Source organism: Misgurnus anguillicaudatus, chromosome 2, assembly GCF_027580225.2.
Source record: "Misgurnus anguillicaudatus chromosome 2, ASM2758022v2, whole genome shotgun sequence".
Classification (NCBI taxonomy): domain Eukaryota; kingdom Metazoa; phylum Chordata; class Actinopteri; order Cypriniformes; family Cobitidae; genus Misgurnus; species Misgurnus anguillicaudatus.
In genome coordinates, this window is record NC_073338.2 from 41,935,304 (window position 1) to 41,951,195 (window position 15,892).

Consider the following 15,892-nt stretch of genomic DNA (forward strand, 5'->3'; position numbering starts at 1 on the left):
GTAAGTTACTGGCAATCGGCTGCATAATTACAGCAAATTTTTTACAGTGTAGTGTAGTTATATAAAAATTTGAAAATTAATTTGCTCTCGGCACATATTATATGGGCCTCAAACACTTTCGCTTCAAATCCGTTTAATCCCGGCCTTAGGCTAGTCAGAAATTCCAGTTTGTTGGCAGAATCCATTATGAGTCTGATATAAAAGCTAATTTCCAATAAAAAAAAGTTAGACACACTAAGGGAGCGTGCACACCGGCGCATGTTTTTAATTGTTTCCAATGTTTTTCAAATAAGCCAGCAGCTAGCGGTTTTCTTCCGCGCTGAAAACCAGCGTCTGGCGTTTTTTCTGCGCTCGCCGCTGAGCGCTGAAAAATGTTCAGCTTTGGATGAAAAGCTCCGCTCGTCGATCGCAGTTCTCACGCAGCCGTCCAATCACAGTGGAGGAGGGGCGGGACAAGTATCACAGCAACCAACCGTCTCATAGCTGACGTATCAGAGCTACCAAAGCTCTTAGCTGAAGAAAGCTGACATTCGGCATTGTCCAGGCGTTTTAAAGTTTTGGTGTGCACAACCCCTAAGCGGCCGATAACACAGAACAGGTTTTTAATGGTTAAAAGCGTGAGGTGGACTGCACTGCCTATATTTGATTGACTGTAGAAAAAGACCAATGCGCTGCTTTTTCTTATGTTGCAACCATCAAACCAGCTGTCCTGTCAGTCAAGTAAAGCGTGAGAGCTCTTGAAACTTTAGTTTGCTGTTCACTGTCGAGAATGAAGGTTGGGCGCTTTTCAGCTCAGAGTTGACTTTTTTCAATTACAGCCACTTATCGCGCTTCTTGCGGCGTGTGGCAGGTGGCAAATATAGCAACAGCGTGCAAAATGTTCACTGCCCATAGAAAACAATAAAAAAGGTGCATCTTACTGCCACAAATGCGTTCTGTAGAGGTTTTGCATCTGAGCTTTTCATATTCTTTATGACATAATGCTTAATTACAGAAGCCGAGAGAGGCCCTGCATTATTATTATTTTTGGTTGCTTGTTTTCTCGTGATCATGACTTAATTTCTTGTGATCTCAACATAACAGAGGTTGTTTTCTGGTTATCTCGACTTAATTTTCTGGTGTTCTCAAGGTAACAAAAAGTTGTTTTCTTGTGGTCACAACTTAATTTTCTCATGATCTCGAAATAACAAAAGTTGTTTTCTCGTTATCCTGGGATGATATTCCAAATGTCATAATGTAATTTCCTGTCGATAATATTTTGTGTATTTTCAAGTGGACTGCATATGAGCTAATAATGTACACGTTTCTATCTTCAATAGTATTTAACAGTTTATTTGAATAAATTAGGGCTGTTAAAAGATTAATCGTGATTAATTGCATGCAAAAAAGTTTATGTTTGCATAATATATTTGTATGTTTGTTGTGTGTAATTATTAAGTATATATAAATACACAAATACATGTATAAAAATGTATTTATGTATATATAACATCAAAATAAATATATATATATATATATATATACATGTAAATGTTTCTTAAATACATATATGCATGTGTGTGTATTTATACAAAATAATTTTACAAAGTACACACACACATTTATTAAGCAAAAACAAACTTTTATTTTGTTTGCGATAAATCGTGATTAATCTTTTAAAAAGCTCTAGAATAAATATAATTATAGCTGACAACCACATGAACGCAGCTGGTTTTGTAATTGCTTTTTTCACTTTAAGTCATTTAATTTAAATGCTGTTCAAAGTAGAAGCGTGTATATTAAGGAGTAATTTTAGAGACGGTCCCTAAATTCAAATTGTCAATTACTTACAAATTTATTTCAGCTTGAGCGAATCCCTGATTCAAGTAAAATCTCATTTGTTCATCCATGCTCATTAAGCAAAATATGATTTTGCTGTCTACAAACAAAACAACACGTTCTATCGAGTACACGTAAGCTTTAATCACATCATACAAAACTTTGTTATGTCGAGATCACGAGAAAACAACTTTTGTTATCTTGGGATCATGAGAAAATGAAGTCGAGATTACGAGAAAACCACTTTTGTTATCTCGAGAAATGAAAAAGTAAAAATAAAAATAGTACACAACCTCTCTCGGCTTCCGTACTTGCATTTGTAAAACAAATATGGGTTTTATAACACATTGTACTGCCTCTTTCTACAAGTCTATTTTTATCCAGTGTAAGTTTTCTTAATGGTTCATTGGTGAATGAAACATCAAGCCTACAGGGATAAATATTTATGCAAACCATGAATTACTTATTCTGCGTTTTAATTACACATACACACACTAGTAAACATCTGCCATCTTAAAAAACCTGCATGCAAAATTCAAACAAAATAATTATGCAGCGCTAACATCAAAAAATGATAAATGATAAAAATGGGTTATTAAACGAAATGGTTTCTAACAGATTGCAGACCATTATTTTAAAACCACCACATTGTCAGAGTGTTCACACTTTTCTGGAAAATGAACCTAATAATAGCCTAATAATGCTTGTCTTTGCATAGTAAGACGATAGAACAAAGTACTTCTCCTTACGTAGAAAAAAATGACACATTTCAGCTTTTCCTTACAATAATTTGCCGCATAAGGAGCTTATATTGCAAATATGAATTGGACTTTCCACTGGCTAAGCTGAATGCGATAGATGGGCATACAAAAGAAGAGGAAATACATGCACAGACACACAATAAAACATTCACACACAGTGGTACCAGCATGGGTTCCACTTGACTGGCAAATAAACCCACTTCAGCAAACATCTGAGAGCTCTCAAAAAGACACGGGGAGGAGGGAAGGAGACAAAGTAAGATTCCCTAAGGAGACTTGGAACCGTTGTACATTAACCATCTATCCCCACGATACACTGTTCTTCCTTTAAATTAATTAATCGCACCCACAGCGGCTCATTGCTGGGCACGAGGTGTGATATAGCAAAATTTTAAACGTGCGTGAGCTTGTGTCCTGTGGCGCTTTGCTAAACATGGCAGACACATAAACTAACACATCATGGAAACCTTGTTACAAATGTATCTAATGCAACGCATAAATATTCTGCACACACACATATTTCAATTTGTAAGTGTGTGAAATAAAATTACAGCACAGCAGCTTAACTCATTTGACGGTTTTAAAATATACACACACACTGACCTGTCGCTGGTTCTCAGTCTCTAGGCGGAGACGTGCCTCGATGCACCTGCGTGTCTCCAGAAAGGCCTGTCGCTGGGCGCGGTCTGACAGGTAGCTGATAAACATCCCTGCAGTGTTTATACATAAGAACAGCAGCACCTGAGCTAACAGCTGGAGAGAGAGAGGGAGAGAAAACAGATTATTCATATTGCTCACACAGTTTGGAGACCATCAGCTATTAGTATACTACACTACATGTCTAACTACCCATAGTTATGAATTACTTACATCCATTTATCAGCTCCCATTTATTATACATCCATTTATTATACTGTCAGTGTATGACAGTATATAACATTTTTTATGTTTGCAGCTCAAGTACTGTACAAACACATCATACTCAATCAGAAGAAAAATACTAAAATGCTTATTTTAAACCGAATGCAGTCATTTTCCATTAGAGACGGGAGCTAAATGTCACCACACAATTTCTCTCTCGCTCACAAACATAAATGCACATTAGTGAGCAATGAATAAATGTCAAGCGTTACTACAGTCAGATTACAATATTTTGTGGTTAATAAGCACACTAATATTTTAAGTGCATTTTGTAATGACTTTTAATGTCAAAGAATTTAATTGCTGATATAATAAAATACAATGTGATATGGTTCTTATTCATTTTGATTCATTTTTGAGTTTCTGTACTCAAGCTGAACCACAGTATTCTACACTGTCAGAAACATGGCCTAGAGCTGTAAAATATGTATACATTTGGCACCAATATGTACCTATGAGGAGCTTATATGAACTGTATAGGTGCAAAGGTGTACCAGTGACAACTAGAGATGATTTTTTTGACAGATGCTTAAAGGAATATTACATTTTCTTGGAAGAAGAGTCCAGATGGTTTGCTCACCACCGTGTCGTCCAACGTTTTGATGTCTTTCTTTGTTCAGTCGAGAAGAAATGATGTTTTTTGAGAAAAACATTGCAGGATTTTTCTCATTTTAATGGACTTTAATAGACACCAACAATTAACACTTAACTCAACATGTAACAGTTTTTTTCAACGGAGTTTCAAAGGACTATAAACAATCCCGAACGAGGCATAAGGGTCTTATCTAGCAAAACGATTGTCATTTTTGACAAGAAAAATAAAAAATATGCTCTTTTAAAGCACAACTTTTTGTCTAGGTCCGGTCCAGCGCGACCTAACGTAAATGTGTAGTGACGTAGGGAGGTCACGTGTTACATATAAAAAACGCACATTTGCGGACCATCTTAAACAATAAACTGACACAAAGACATTAATTAGTTTCAGTTGACATACAACAACGTAGGAACGGTCCTCTTTCAACACACTTGTAAACACTGGGGCGAAGTTTCGCGTTCGTCTTCTGTGACCTCTTGACGTCATGACGTATTGCGTGTGGTCACCTGGCGCATCACGACCAGATCTAGACGAGAAGTTGTGCTTTAAAAGTGTATATTTGTTATTTTTCTTGTCAAAAATGACAATCGTTTTGCTAGATAAGACACTTATGCCTCGTTTGGGATTGTTTATGGTCCTTTAAAACTCCGTTGAAAAAATCTGTTACGTTGAGTTAGGTGTTAATTGTTGGTTTCAATTAAAGTCTATTAAAATGAGAAAAATCCTGCAATGTTTTCCTCAAAAAACATAATTTCTTCTCGACTGAACAAAGAAAGACATCAACATTTTGGATGACATGGTGGTGAGTAAATTATCTGGATTTTTCTTTTAAGAAAATGGAATATTCCTTTAATTTAAGTCTCCATGAAATCAAAACAAACCATTCTTATTATTTTTTATTGAATATTGGGTTACACTTTACTTGAAGGGCTGTTCATAAGACTGACATGACACGTGCCATGAACATGAAGGAGATTTTATGCGCGTTTATGACAACTGTCATTTACAGTCATTCATTCAATTGTCAATTTTAATGCAAAGATGACACTATTTTAGATGTCATGACAACTTGACATTAACCAATTCAACATAACTTGTTATGATAACTTGCCATTACCAAGACAACATAACGAACAACTTTTGGCCAGTGATACAAATTGAATTCGTCATTAAAATGTCATCAAGTGTTAATACTCTGTCATATAGTTTAATAACAGCGTTATGAATATTCTTCAGTTTATAATGTTTTTTTTAAGTTTCCTCCTTGTGTTTAACAATTAAAATCAATCATTCAATAATAATAATAATAATAATTAAAATTTATAAAATTATATTTTATTGCATTTAGAGACCGATTCACCGAAAATTAAATGAAAACAGCCATGCAGTGTTGGGTCCATATTGCTGCAAAGTTAATTACATTAAATTAAATTGATTAAATGTTTTGTTCATTTTTTCTTCTATGTCAAAAAAATTCTGAATCCTCTATGTGAGAAAGAACAATTTCTGTTAGTTGTCAGTTTTTTATGTATTGTGCACATACATTAAAGTAAGTATAATCTTTTAACGTGTCTGTTGCTTTTTTAAGGTATTTAAAATTATTTGATAGTATATTAACACTTAATGATATTTAAATGACATTTTAATGTAATGTTAACCCATTAATCTAAAGATGTAGTTTTTTAAGTTTGATAATTTTTTGCTATGTCATGTTTATAACAGATTTATGCCAAGTTATGATGTTTTGGTTTATGCAAAGTTGTCATATCAAAGAAAATTCAAACAATGTCATCTTTGCTTTAAAATTGACATAATTGAACAAATGACACTCAATGACAGCTGTCATAAAATCTCCTTCATGTTCATGACATGTGTCATGTCATGATTATGAATGTGTCATGTCAGTCTTATGAACAACCCTTCAAGTAAAGTGTTACAGAATATTGCAGTGTTCATTATAAAAAATTATTTGTGTGAGTCATTATTTATTTTAAATGCATGTGCCCAACTTTAATCAAAATCTGAATATGTGCTGTACATTCGCTCTCTTGTGGCAATCATTCTCTGACAACGTCTTGGGGGAGCATCCGTTAACCCCGCCCCCTCCAACTATAAGTCTGCTGTGAGTAATATTTCTAAATGACACGCCTACTTTTCTATATCCAAAGAATTCACAGTGGGTAACACAAATCACGGCCCCACAAATCACATTTTCTGTGTGTGACACGGAAGTAAAGTCAATCAAGACATCCTGTTCACGGACCTTGAAAAAATAAATGTTTGTAACCAAACCACTCAGAGGCCCCATTGACTTCCATTGTAGGAAAAAGAATACAATGGAAGTCAATGGGGCTCTAATTGGTTTGGTCACAAACATTCCTTAAAATATCATCCTTTGTGTTAATCAGAACAAAGAAATTCAGGTTTGTAACAACAAGAGTGAGTAAATTAAAGACAGAATTTTCATTTTTTGGTAAACCCTTTAAAGGAAAACACCACCGTTTTTCTATATGTCACTATGTTCTTACCTCAACTTAGACGAATTAATACATACCTATCTTTTTTCAATGCGTGCACTTTTAATCTTTGTACAACGTGTCGTGAATGTGTTGGCATTTAGCCTAGTCCCATTCATTCCTATGGTTATGAATTTAGAAGCCACTGAAAACTTCCATGTTTTCCCTATTTAAAGCCTGTTACATGAGTAGTTACACAAGTGAGTATGGTGGCACAAAATAAAACTTTTGTTTGGAGCCATAGGAATGAATGTGGCTAGGCTAAATGCTTACACATTCAAGAAGCACTGTAGAAAGATTAAAAGTGCACGTAAAAAGATAGGTATGTATTAAAGCAACACTATGTAGTTTTTTTTACCTTTAAATAATGTCTCTAAAATTATTTCAGTGATAGAAAAACTTTTAACTGGACAAATTGTACTGTTGCTGCAACCTGAGCAGCCTCCTAGCTGCTACAAGCACACTCTGAAAGTGGTGGTGGAGGGTAGAGCACACAGCCCCCCCCCCGCCTGCAGAAGAGTGTCTGATACCAGGCACTGTTGCGCTTTTCAACCACATGGGGGAACTGTAAGTCATTTTTACATGGAAACTACATAGTGTTGCTTTAATTAATCTAAGTTAAGGTAAGAACATAGTAAAATATTGAAAAACTGTGGTGTTTTCCTTTAAATCATGAGCGTGAATACAATTTCTTACACAATTGACACGAATGCTCATTTCCTTTCTTCATGCCAAGAGTAAACAAATAAATAAGCACAGCAGATTTAGTTCATTTGCTAGGAGGAGCCATAGAAAATTTTTGGGGTTATGTATACAGCATGGTGCCTATTGAGCACTTTAGAAATGTACATTTGGCATAATCTGTGTTGTATAATAAAGCTATAAATATAAATCTCTTTCAAGTAATACAACACAGACCTTATACTCACAATAGAAAACCATTTATTTAAAACAAAATATTTGATTACCTCATGCTTACGGGGAGCATACTGTAAGCGAGGGCTTATATATAGACAGTGACACAGGCACAAACACTGTCAGTTTGCTCCATCTGGAAAATATACTGTGATGCCTCTCAGAGGAGTCTAAAAATATACACAAACTTTTCCAAACAGGTTGTGCGTTCTCCAGAGATCGTGATGAAAACACCTGCAATCATTACCACTGTAAAACAATCACCGCTGCTTACACACACGCGCACACACATGTTTAGGCATGTCTCCGTACCTACTACTACAAAAGCCTCATAGGCATTGTGCATGTATGTGTGTGCGCGCGTGCGTGCGTGCATGCATGTTGAACACATCCCTACTGGGAATCTTAGATTTTATGACTGATTAACACCTCCTGCCCCCCTTACAGTTTCAATTACTTCATCTTTATGTCCCCACAGGGACACTTAAGGGTTGCCATTTTAGAGTATAGAAATGGACCCTAATTAATATAGCCCCTATAGTACACACAGTTGTAAACATAAATAACATTGAAGAATCTTCCCAGCATACGTATATTCAGTAAAACATGAGATATTTAAAATGAAATTCATTTGTACGTTTACAATAATCACACACACGTCCCTTTTAACAATAACACAGAAAGACAGTGGTCTGTGATTATTTTAATAGGAAAGCTCATTTCATTAGTTCACACCTTCCCCACTTAAGCCACTGACCTTAAAATACATCATATCACATTATATCCATTATTTTTTTCATACAAACACATAAGGAGCCAGCAGAGTAATATCTGAATATCACTCGTAGCTTTAGGACAAATTAACAGATGGTCGGTTGATCTTTCTAGCTTTACACAAAAATAGCTACAGTAAATCTGTCAAGGTCATTTCAGTGAAAGTATAAAGTCAGTTCAGTTTACTAAGATAACCTGGTATAAATGCACATTCCAAAAAAAAAAAATGCTGGGTTATTTTCAACCCAGTGTTGGGTCAAAAAGGGACAAACCCAACAATTGGGTTAAAGCAGCATTTTGGGTTAAAACATCCCAGCATAGGTTAATTTAAAGGTGCAGTGTGTAATTTTTTTGAAGGATCTCTTGACAGAAATGCAAAATAATATACAAAACTATATTATCAGGAGTGTATAAAGACATTTTTATAATGAGCCGCTATGTTTTTATTACTTCAGAATAAGATGTTTTTATCTACATACACCGAGGGAGGGTCCCCCTACGTGGAAGTCGCCATTTTGTGCCACTATGTTTCTACAGAAGCCCTTAATGGACAAACTTTGTTTACTAAGTTGTCTCCAACGATGACATGTTTTTCCAGTGGCGGCTACCAAAAAAAAAAAAGGGGTGAGCAGGGGACTGAGCCGTTAGTTGCAATTTTCAACCTCCCCACTAGAAGCCGCTAAAATTTACACACTGCACCTTTAAACCCAACAGTTGGGTTAAATTAACCCAAAACATTTTTAGTTTTGACCCAACAATGTGTTAAAATAATCCAGCATAGGTTCAATTACAACCCAACGAGATGGGTTGAAAATAACCCAGCATTTATTTATTATTTTTTTTTTGAGTGCATGAACAGTTTTTTCATGCTTTGCTACCAGAAACGGTTTATAATATATTTTTGTCTTAATTTTGAATTACATTAATTGTTTTGTCATTTTAAACAGAACCAATCTTTTTGTAAGACATTTTGCTTAAAATTAGCTTGTGATATAATTTAAATACTTGTGTTAGCTTTGTGTCAATGATAAGACATTCAGTGGACATACAAGTGTGTCTTAAAACCCACGTAAACACCGATATTAAACATGTTTTCAGTGTGTCACACCACAGAAAAATGTGTTATTAACCGGCCAACCAAATGTGAATGATAGAAACACTAAGTAAATAAAATAAGTTATCAAAATCTTGGAAAAATAGGCAGGATTCTCTGCTGTCAAACGGTGGGGGCGTGTCTGCGCTGAAACCACGCCCACTCGTGAGAAAGCTGCCATCTCTCTCAACTTTCAAATACCACTACAACCTGAATAAATGCTCGTGATTCTAAAAGGGGCGGCGCCATGCTAAATGCATCATCTAGACACTCTTTTAACCCCACCCAAATAATCCTGAACTTTTTAACAGTGTAACTCCACAATTCAGTACTACACAGTTCACAGACTTTATAACGAATTTTAGCAATGCATTTCTAACATTTATAATACATTTAGAAAAAATGAGTCTGAGATGACTTTCCCCCGGTCTTTAAAGGGGCCATGGTATGAAAATCTGACTATTTCCATGTTTAAGTGATTTGATTGTGTCCCCAGTGCTTCTATCAACCTAGAAAATGTGAAAAAGATCAACCCAGTAACTTAGTTTTGGTAAACCATTCTCTACAAGCACATGAGAAAATAGGTCGTTGAAATTTGTCTCTCCTTATGATTTCATAAGGAGCTCTTATTATAATAATACCACCCCTTAATCTGCACTATCCAATCACAGCACTGCCATTTAGTGCAGAAAAAAGGAGAGAGAGAAAATAATTCACAGCACAATTAAGTTTCAATTGCAACAAACCGCTCATTTGAATTTTAGAGGACACACCCAAAACGGCACATTTTTGCACACACCTACAAAGTGTCAATTTTAACATGCTATAATAAATTATCTGTGGGGTATTTTAAGCTAAAACTTCACATATGTACTCGGGGGACACCAAAGATTTATTTGACATCTTAAAAAAGTTGTGCCATGGCCCATTTAAATGTCACTATACATTTTCTGTGATAGTATTTTTATATTGTAAATGTGTGTGTGTGTGTGTGGTCGAGTGTGTGTCCATCAGGTATATACAGGAGAGGAAATAACAGTTTCTTTACTACTAAATTAATGCAGACCACACATGTACTATACACACAAACACAGCTCACTTCAACTATAGTCTTAAACACCATAATTATCTCAGCAAATATCTGACAACATGCCGCAGAGATCTTTAAGTGTTTGACTCCCACAGACCACAGCCAATAATACCTAGGGAGAAAAGCCAGCTTTTTAACAAACAGATCTAACAGAACTGTTAAAATCAACATTGTACTTCAGCCAGAGCATCTCTCTCTATCAGAGGAGCCAGACTGAGATATAATTAACACTCCATTTAATTACTGGGGTTGATTACACTTGTAAAATGCTGCCTCTGAGATCTGCAATAGATATGCTGTTGTCCACCAAAAACTCACAAGCCTTATAATGGCCATTTGATAAACTTTGAAATTTGACATTTACATTTTTTTTAAGTCACGTACAGAAGAACAGAAGCACCCGTAGTCTCCATGGAGCATGCCGGAGTGTTGAACTTTTCCGTGCAATGCATTGTGGGAACAACTGTGCTGTCAGTGCTTGCTTTGACCTCTCAGTAGCTGAGTTTAAACCCAACAACCTTTTCATCTGACAGCCATTATCAGCACGTTTAAATGAGGCAAATGCATTTTAGATACTTCTCTGACATGGCTTTACGTAGTCAATACTAAAGATATGTGTTATATTTTTACAGAATGTTCTTTATATTATGTAGGAGGATTTTATGTAAAACAGTCAATCATAAAAATAAAATTATTTAGCTTGGTTTTTCAATTCCCATTACCCTTCAAATTATGCAAATTGAAATTGCAAATTGAATATATGCCCATTGGTAACACATCAATATAAAGAAAACTCTCGTTTTTATGGTCACATGAGGTTGGGTTTCATGCAATTTGAGAAAGGAATTGAGAATTATGAAAACTGTATTGTCTATCACGAAGGTTAAAAGGCTCATGTACAATACAAATCAAAACACATATATTTTAATAAACATTATTTACAGGTCACCTGACATGCATAAAAGTCACATGATCATTCTTTAAAGACATAAAATCATGTACACCTCCCAAAATATGAGAGTATCACGAGCGTGATTCAAGAACAAACTGCTCCGTATGATTTCTTGAATCTTGAGGTACTTTTATGTTATGTATGTCAGTCTGCATGGTGTTGCATAAAGTCAAACACAACTATTATTTTTATTAGGGCTGTGACGATTAATCAATTAAAAGTAGGAAGTCCTTATCAATCTAAAATCATTATTAGTCTGAGTCGTTTATAACGTGCATTTAAAAAAACAACACTGGTTAAACAAAATCATTCAAAATATGTTTATTATCATAGAAATACCTAAAACAATTTGAAGAACAGCAATATAAAATATTAATTATTTATTACCGTAATGCATTCAAATTTATTCATTGAGAAAACGCACATCTGCCAGTCTTTCCAGAGAAACGCGGTTTTTTTATGATCGTTAAGGGCCAAAATCCTTGATCTTGTGGCACGTTTTCTTAAAAAATGCGATGAAACTTGCAAAAATTGCGGGAACTTGCAAAAACTGCCGGAGAAACTGTTTGCAGTTTTTGCAGCTTTTCAATGATGTTGACGTCACGGAATTTTTTGCTCATTTTTCCGTGGCATTCTCAAGGATCTCCGCATTTTTCCGTGGCCCTGCTACGGACTGTCTTTTTCCGTGGCATTTTCACGGATTCGTTACTCGTATTTTCTTACCATTTTCGCTTCGGTTTAGGGTTAGATTTACATGAAATGACATCCCTACCCAAACTCAACTCTAACTCCAACGCCAGGCGACAATTGTTTAAAGTTTAGAAAATATAAAAGAATAAAGCAGAAAAAATTGTATAAACCAATAGTTAAAGTGACATACTAACGCAAACACCAAATCTAACCCTAAACCGAAGCGAAAATGGTTTAAAAATAGGAAAAAGCAGTTGAGTAACCAATCCGTGAGAATGCCACGGTAAAAGACAGTCCGTAGCAGGGCCACGGAAAAATGTGGAGATCCGTGAGAATGCCACGGAAAAATTAGCAAAAAATTCCGTGACTATCCCACGGAACTTTGTGAGATCATGTTGCAACGAACCACGTCACTTCATAACGTTCCCATGGCAACAAAGGACATTGCTGCGTTTGTGTGAGGTAAATGCAACATTTTTCAACTTTCTGCTAAAATATATGTGATTTTTGCTACGAAAATGCAGGGATTATGAAATCATGCAAGTCCCAAATATTTTGCGTACGGAAATCTGAAATTTATGCTGCAAAAGTGTGGCGTATTTCAAAACTTCCAGGGCCTTGAATTTCCCACCCAGATTTAAAAACTTTCAAGGATTTCAAGGACCTGTGGGAACCCTGCACTGTCAGAAAAAAAAGGTACAAAGTTGTTCCTTTTTCTGTCGCTGGGGTGGTACCCTAAGGTACCTTTTTGTACCTTTATGAACACATTGAAATGTTGTACCTTATGGGGAACAATATTATACCCTATGGACTAATTGTTTTAAAGGTACACAAAAGATCCTTAAGAAACAGTTATGTACCTCAAAAGGTACAACATTGTATTATGTTTATATACCTGTAAAGGTACAAAACGGTACCTTGGGGTACCACCCCAGCGACAAAAAAGGTACAGGGCTGCGTTTCCCGACAACGTTGTCTCTTAGCGCACTACGAAGACTCTCAAGTTAAACCTTAACTACAGGTTTACCTTTTCTAGGCGTGTTTCCCGAACTGTACCTTAGCGGGTTTCTTAAGGTATTCCTTCTTACGTACGAATTTCCAGGTGCTGTCCACGGCGATGGTGCTGAATAAGGTTGATATCGATTGCTCGACAATCAATTATTCACTTTATGTAATAGGTTTCGCTGTGTTATGAGATAGCGGTGTTGTTGATTAAATAAACATTTCAGAAATAGTTCAAGTTAAATTTATTAGGAATATCTTGTAAAAAATATTTCAAATAGCAAACAACTAAATTCAACCTTTTATTTTATATCAAACCCGTGCAAAACCCGCAATTCATTTCCAAACGTATCATGCATAAACTGCTCCAATGCATCCATTATGCCTTCACTTTAAAGGATAATTTATATTAGGGGTTTCCAATAAATGCGTTGCACAGGGGAATAAGGTGGGTCGTGCAAGTCACCTGGCTTGGCTGTGCATTACACTTAAAATATATAAAAACAAATTGTTGTTCATTAATTCACGCGTTTATTGTGCTTGGACAATGGATGCGCAAGCAGCGCGTTTACAATGCGGATAACGCTTAATGGACGCATTTCTGGAGCCGCGCCTGTCTGTTTTTACCTTAAACATAACATAAAAATATATATTATATGATATATAAATATATATTATGATTGCTTTACATTTTAGCTTTGATTAGTTTTAATGTGGAAAATTTGTTGACCTTATACAAGCAGTAATCAAGTGGAGCAGTTTATTTTGAATGTTTTTAAAGAATATGACATGCAGCTGCCTCAAAGTTAGAAAACATAAAAAAATTTTGATGCAACGTCGAATTAACATCAATAATAATATTTAGGAAAATCAACAATTATGATATCGTGATGAATGTGCTCCCGTGGCATGCGATTTTACTTGATTCGTTTTATTGCAGCTAAAATAGCCGGTAAACTAAAGATATAACGGATTTAAAAATGCACAAATGAACTACTAAGATTCGCTGTGTAGGTGCCTACCATAGTTTCACCAACTCCTCCACCCAAACTCTTTTTTTAATAGTTTCTTAAGCCTCTAATAATAGTTCGAAGCTGATATTCCTTTGAAAAAAATAATTTAAAATCTAACAACCATCAGTGTAATAATGTCTAATTATCTGAATATTTTATTCTTTAAATAAAAAAAAATGCCTTATTTAAAACGGAGTGTACTTAAACTTTTTTTTACAGATATTTAGTTATATAGACTGCAATCTACACAAGCTTTTATTACAGTCATGGCCCCTAGCGGAGTCAAGTGGGATAAGGTATAGCTAAGAGTCCTCCAGACCAACCTTCCGAACGAATCACTTACAGAAGTGATACGTAACTAAGAACGTTTCGGGAAACACTTATTAACGATAAGGTACAGCTTAAGGTACAACTCAAGAACGACGTAGAGCTAAGAAGGTTTCGGGGAACGCAGCCCAGTTTTGTACTTTTTTTCTGACAGTGTGGGTTAATGAAAATGCTGTCATTTCACAATCATTTTTAATCAACATTTAGAAAATGTCCAACGTTTTGCATAAAAAAATAATGGAAATCAGGCTACAGACTTATGGGTTTTCACATATTCATATTAAAAAGGCTATTTCTGTAATGTAGAATGAAATATGACATTGGCCAATGCCCTGCCATTTAAGCTTTTAACTTAATGTAAATCCATCCAAACACCGAGTGATGATAAAAAATAATAGAAGCTGAAAACCCTTTTAATCTAATCGAACCTGATGCCCTGGAGTCAGTCTACCTGAAAATGCACATGAATCCTTAACACTGTCCACAAACTTTTCCAATTATGTCAATATTGCCAGCTGATTGTCCTTAAGGGTTTTCATTACATGGTGGGACGTCTAAAGTTTCAGTGTACTGAATTGACGAATACATTATTAATTACGCAGACATGAAAAGATTTCATCGACTGGGCAGCCCGCTGTTATTGATCTCTGTGCATGTGTGAAAATCGACATGACCAATGATGTCCACACCTGTGGGCGCTCACGACATATATTTACGGATGTTTTTGCAGCAGCATTGGGCGAGTTGCATGTGCTTTGCCGTAGGAACTGCTAGTCCCTATTTCTGTTTCATCTCAGCCTCCCTAAAAAAAAATCTGCAATTAAACTGTCAGTCCACTAAAAATCTGTGATTATCTGATCTCACTTGCAGCTGCAGTAAGCAATCCCAGGTAATTGCACTCGTTTGTTTAACAAACTTTCCTACATTAAGTACTGTCAGTCAATGGCGGAGCTGAACACAGCATATTTAGTGCAGAACGCTGAGCATGGGGCACAAAAATGACAAAATATGTACCCCAGCTGTCACTCGGGCAAACGCACAGCTTTACATCTGAAGAATTTATATTGGTACCTCAGATGAACATATTGGTTACCAAAGAGTGCATATTAGTACCTCAAAGGTACCAAATTTTATACATATCGTTACCTAAGTGGTACACATTAGGACTCTTTAGCTTGGCCACTTTTTTGACAATGCACAAACATATACAATTTTGGTTAATTTAAATAAATCAACCAGTAGAACCCAGTAAGACCCAAGCTAACTATCTCTTACGAAACAAGAAATCTTTCTCTCGGAGAGGGGTTCGAGCCTCTTTATCAAACCTACATCTTCGAGCTTTGTCTATCCACAATCCACACTTTTACCAAGAGAGCTGCTACTTTATGTTCAGCCAGTCTGCACAGTGTTCTGGTGGAGTTTACT

At 35.7% G+C, this 15,892-nt stretch overlaps 1 protein-coding gene across 4 annotated transcripts in view; it reads right to left on the reverse strand.

Annotated features, from left to right (window-relative positions):
- adcy8 (adenylate cyclase 8 (brain)) overlaps positions 1-15,892 on the reverse strand; it is a 90,684-nt gene that overhangs the window by 53,372 nt on the left and 21,420 nt on the right. For all 4 annotated transcript variants that reach the window (XM_055203263.2, XM_055203262.2, XM_073855533.1 and 1 more), the window contains one exon: positions 3,183-3,332. In XM_055203263.2, the coding sequence (XP_055059238.2) occupies positions 3,183-3,332 (150 nt within the window). The remainder of the gene's footprint in view (positions 1-3,182; positions 3,333-15,892) is intronic.